This window comes from Galeopterus variegatus, unplaced genomic scaffold (assembly GCF_000696425.1).
Source record: "Galeopterus variegatus unplaced genomic scaffold, G_variegatus-3.0.2 Scaffold26106, whole genome shotgun sequence".
NCBI lineage: Eukaryota > Metazoa > Chordata > Mammalia > Dermoptera > Cynocephalidae > Galeopterus > Galeopterus variegatus.
Window position 1 is genome coordinate 4,129 of NW_007752217.1, and position 4,796 is coordinate 8,924.

Sequence of the window (4,796 nt, forward strand, 5' to 3'; positions counted from 1 at the left end):
TTTTTTAAAAAGAAAGAAAAGAAAGTTATTATAAGCATGAGCAGAATGATACAAAACAAGGCTTTGGGTTTGAATATAATTCTGACTTCCTCCTCATTCTCTTCTCCAAGGTAACTGCAGAGGCTATTTCCTGGAATGAATCAATAAGTGAAACAAATCACTCCATGGTGACTGAGTTCATTTTTCTGGGACTCTCCAATTCTTGGGAACTCCAGATTTTCCTATTTGTATTCTTCTTTGTATTCTATGTAGGAATTGTGTTTGGAAACCTTCTTATTGTCACAACTGTGTCTTCTGACTCCCACCTTCACTCCCCCATGTACTTCCTGCTGGCCAACCTCTCACTCACTGATCTGTCTCTGTCTTCAGTCACAGCCCCCAAGATGATTACTGACGTTTTCAGTAAGCACAAAGTCATCTCTTTCAAAGGCTGCCTTGCTCAGATATTTCTCCTTCACTTTTTTGGTGGGAGTGAGTTGGTGACCCTCATAGCTATGGCCTTTGACAGATATGTAGCGATCTGTAAACCCCTTCAATATACTACAATTATGTGTGGCAATGTATGTATTGGCATTGTGGTTGCAGCGTGGGGGATTGGCTTCCTTCACTCAGTGAGCCAGTTGGCCTTTGCAGTAAACTTACCTTTCTGTGGTCCCAATGAGATTGATAGCTTTTATTGTGACCTTCCTAGGGTAATCAAACTCGCCTGTACTGACACCTACAGGTTAGATATTATGGTCATTGCTAACAGTGGTGTGCTTACTGTATGTTCGTTTGTTCTCCTAATTATCTCCTACACTATCATCCTAATGACCATCCAGCTTCGTCCTTCAGATAGGTCATCAAAGGCTCTGTCCACTTTGACTGCTCACATCACAGTAGTCCTTTTGTTCTTTGGACCTTGTATATTTATTTATGCCTGGCCATTTCCCATCAAGTCATTAGACAAATTTCTTGCTGTGTTTTATTCAGTGGTCACTCCTCTCTTGAATCCAATTATATATACACTGAGGAACAAAGACATGAAGACTGCAATGAGACAGCTGAGAAAATGGAATGTGAATTCTAGGGCAAAGTCTTAGGTCTTCTATAACTGTGAGATTAATCTGATATAATGACATAATATATAGTAAAGTTGGTAAACTATTTAATAAAGTTCATGAAAATTCTACCTTACGTTCCCATTATCACTTAGTAATTGACAAAGAATTTTCACATGCACTGCCTCAATTTATCTTTCAACAACTTTGTATGTTATATTTTTGGATACATATGCAAAGTTAACATCATGCTTTCAAAGTACTGTCTCACTAATTCTTAGGACAATAAAAGGTATAAATATGTTAGTATTTGTGCACACTTGTGCCTTGCTGAGTGATACTGAGTTTAACAGAGACAAGGATAAAAACTAGCTTAACATAAAAGTTTTTTTTTTTCAATTTTATTTGGTTCCTTTTTCTCTAACACCATTAAGAAATGAACTGCCATATATCTAACTCAAAAAAATATGTTTAGTAATAAAGATATATCAATCAACTTTTAAGAAGTTTAAAAAGGAAACTCCTCCCACTGTAACAGTTTATAGTTCACCTTCTATCATTATAACAACTCATAACCCATGGAAGCATTATCAGGAGTGATAGGAAGAATGAGTTTGCCAATGTGAAATTTGCCTTGTAGACACTTGACATCCTGTGGTATATACAACTGCTCATAAGCAATGAAAAGAATTTAGAGGGATCCAATCTCTCAACATGGCACAAAGTTTATCACTTGGATCCATCTATGTTATTTTTCCATGATTAGCTTTTATGAGAACAGGGGTTAAAGTCAGAAAAAGCTGGTTCAACTCTAATTATCCCTTACTAATCATGAATTTCTGTACATTATTTAGCTTTCATAAGTTTTAGTTTCCACATTTATAAAAGGGAGATAACATTTATTACATATGGTTATTAAGACAATAATGAGACAATAGATATGAATCAGCACAATTTGTGGCATATTTGGCACTCAATAAATGTTGGGTACTATTATAATTATTATATAAATCCTGTATATGAACAAAGCCAAAAGTTCTCAACCTTTATTTTTTTCAACATGCTTTAGGGATATGACACACTCCAATCTTACCAGACCCTCATTTGGGGCATTGCAGTTTTAAGTGGATGTGTGTATATTATGTGCAAGTGTGTACTCAAGCACACAAATGCTACCACCCTAGGAAGGCATGCTGAAAATTCAGGACAGAAGTAGAAGGGAATATAAGCCGGAAAAAAAATGACAAGTGTTTCTGACAAATATCTCCTCTCTCCAGTGAGAATCACTGAACCAAGATAAAACTGAAGATTAAATATTCCACAGAAAAAGGAATGTAGTTTGTCAAAGTGTGGCTTGAAGTAATAGGTCAGGAGAGTCAGATGATAAAAGAGTCAAAATTATGTTTATCCCAGGAAAAATAGGAAATCCATAAGTAGATTAAAAACTTATGGATTAAGTTTTTAAAACTTAAGAAAATTAGGGAATGATAATGACAATATCTGACATCAGTGGGAAGAGGAAGGACCTACTAATGAGATGGTGGAATAACTGGATAGCAATATGGGAAAAGACATATTGGATCGATTTGGGATACCACTATGCCAGGACAATTTCTCAATGAATTCAATACATAAATATTTTTATAATTTATACAAATTTTAAAATAAAACATAAGCCAATTTCTTTCTTTCTTTCTTTCTTTTTTTTGTCCTTTTTGAGACCAGCCGTACAGCGCTCAGCCAGTGAGCGCTGTGTGCGCACCGGTCATCCCTATATAGGATCCGAACCCGCGGCGGGAGCGCTGCTGCGCTCCCAGTGCCACACTCTCCCGAGTGTGCCACGGGCTCGGCCCAAGCCAATTTCTTTATAATCTATTAATATGGTAAATATTGATCACATTGACTATATAAAATTGATTTTTTAAATGCATGATAAAACTACCAGAAAAGTACAAAGATAAATGAGGAGAAAGTGTTTATAATTTACATCATGAAGAGTAATAGTTCCAATATATAAGGAACTTCCTTTAAAAACCCAACAAAGTCATACAGAAATGGGCAAAACATATGAATGTTCAGTTTCTACATAAGGAGATGCAATATTTAAATACATGAAAAAATGTTCAAGGTCTCTCATGTTGATATATGCAAAGTAAAATGATACTTAAATATGAGTTCTGACCTATATCAAATACCTGATCGCAATATTTAATAATACAACCTGTTGATGAAATTGTAAATAAAGAAGTATTTTTATGCATTGTTGGTGAGAATATAAAATGGCATAACCTCTTGGCAATATCTAGAAAAATTAAATAAACAGTGCACAAGGCTACTCATTAAAGCATTGTTTTTAATAGCAAAAGAATGGAAAAACCCACTTACAATGGGTTTATCAGGATGCAACCTCATCACAAGTCAAGGAATATTTATAAATAATTTATAAATACATATTTTATAATTATTTTAATAAGCATATTTTAAATGGTAAAAAAAATAATTTTAAAAATGCTTTCTTATGGCAGGAGGAGAAAACACAGGGAAGCACAGGGATAAAACCTAGGCTTCTTAAAATATATTTTATTTAACAGTGATGACTTTGGAATCATGTAACTGTTTTACATAATTTAAAATGAAATTAAATCAACAGAAAAAAACTGCAATACCTAAAAATCAAGTTAAACCAACACAAGTGATTTAATGGCATTTTAATTAGGAAGTAAAACATCCAAGAAAAGAATTGCTTCATTGGACACTAAAACACAGTCAGAATATTGTGTAATATATCCTGGGAACAGAAAATATGCAAAGAACCCAAACTGCCTACTTGTTGTTAGTAGTAACATTAGTTTTACTATTTTAAAAGTATTATATATTTGAATAAAGCAAATAAGTAATTATGTTAATACCAACAGGAATCAAAAATTTCAGCAGTAAAGAAATACAAATTAAAACTGCTAAGTAAATAATCTGTGTTCTTTAATCTAAATTAGAAATTATTATAAACTAATCATTTACTTCTCTTTTACTAAAAATATAAGTATTTGTTAACTCTGTCCACTAAGAAGACCTAGAAATAATGAGAGACAAGTAGCAATGAACACATCTTATGCCCTTGTATGGACTTAAATACTGTTTACCACTAAAAAGGATAGGAGCTTTTTGGATAAATGGTTGATTTTAGGTCTGAAGCAGAAATATACAGGATGATTCTGGAATATTTTTACGCCTCAATGGCCAGAAGCTAAATAAGACTATTGGAATAATGTCAAAATAACAGAGGAGCCAACTTGAACAGTCTACCACTAACCAGAAATGAAACCATATGAGCATCAATAACAGTAATGATGAATGTAATAGATTAAAGAAACAGTATATAAAAATATCTATGAGGTCACAATAATTCTCAAAATAAAAGATAGTATATTGCTTTGCTTTGAAGGTCAGTAGTGTGACTACATAATATTCTGAAACTTAGTGAATAAAAAGAATCAAGTATTTATTCTGCCTTTCTGATGTGATGATTTTTGAGGGAGGTAACCAAATAGTTGATGAAGAAAAGTTCTATAAAGAAAAACTCAAGTTAATAATTGCAAAAGGGGCCGGCCCATGGCTCACTTGGGAGAGTGTGGTGATGATAACACCAAGGCTGCGGGTTCGGATCCCTATATAAGGATGGCCAGTTAGCTCACTTGGGAAAGCGTGGTGCTGACAACACCAAGTCAAGGGTTAAGATCCCCTTACCGGTAAAACAAT

General features: G+C 33.9%; 1 protein-coding gene across 1 annotated transcript; it reads left to right on the forward strand.

Annotated features, from left to right (window-relative positions):
* The first annotated feature begins 113 nt into the window (after positions 1 to 113).
* LOC103583694 (olfactory receptor 4F17) lies at positions 114 to 1,176 on the forward strand. The gene has a single exon (XM_008564948.1). The coding sequence runs from the start codon at positions 165 to 167 to the stop codon at positions 1,080 to 1,082; it is 918 nt and encodes a 305-aa protein (XP_008563170.1). The 5' UTR covers positions 114 to 164; the 3' UTR covers positions 1,083 to 1,176.
* Positions 1,177 to 4,796: the final 3,620 nt, after the last annotated feature.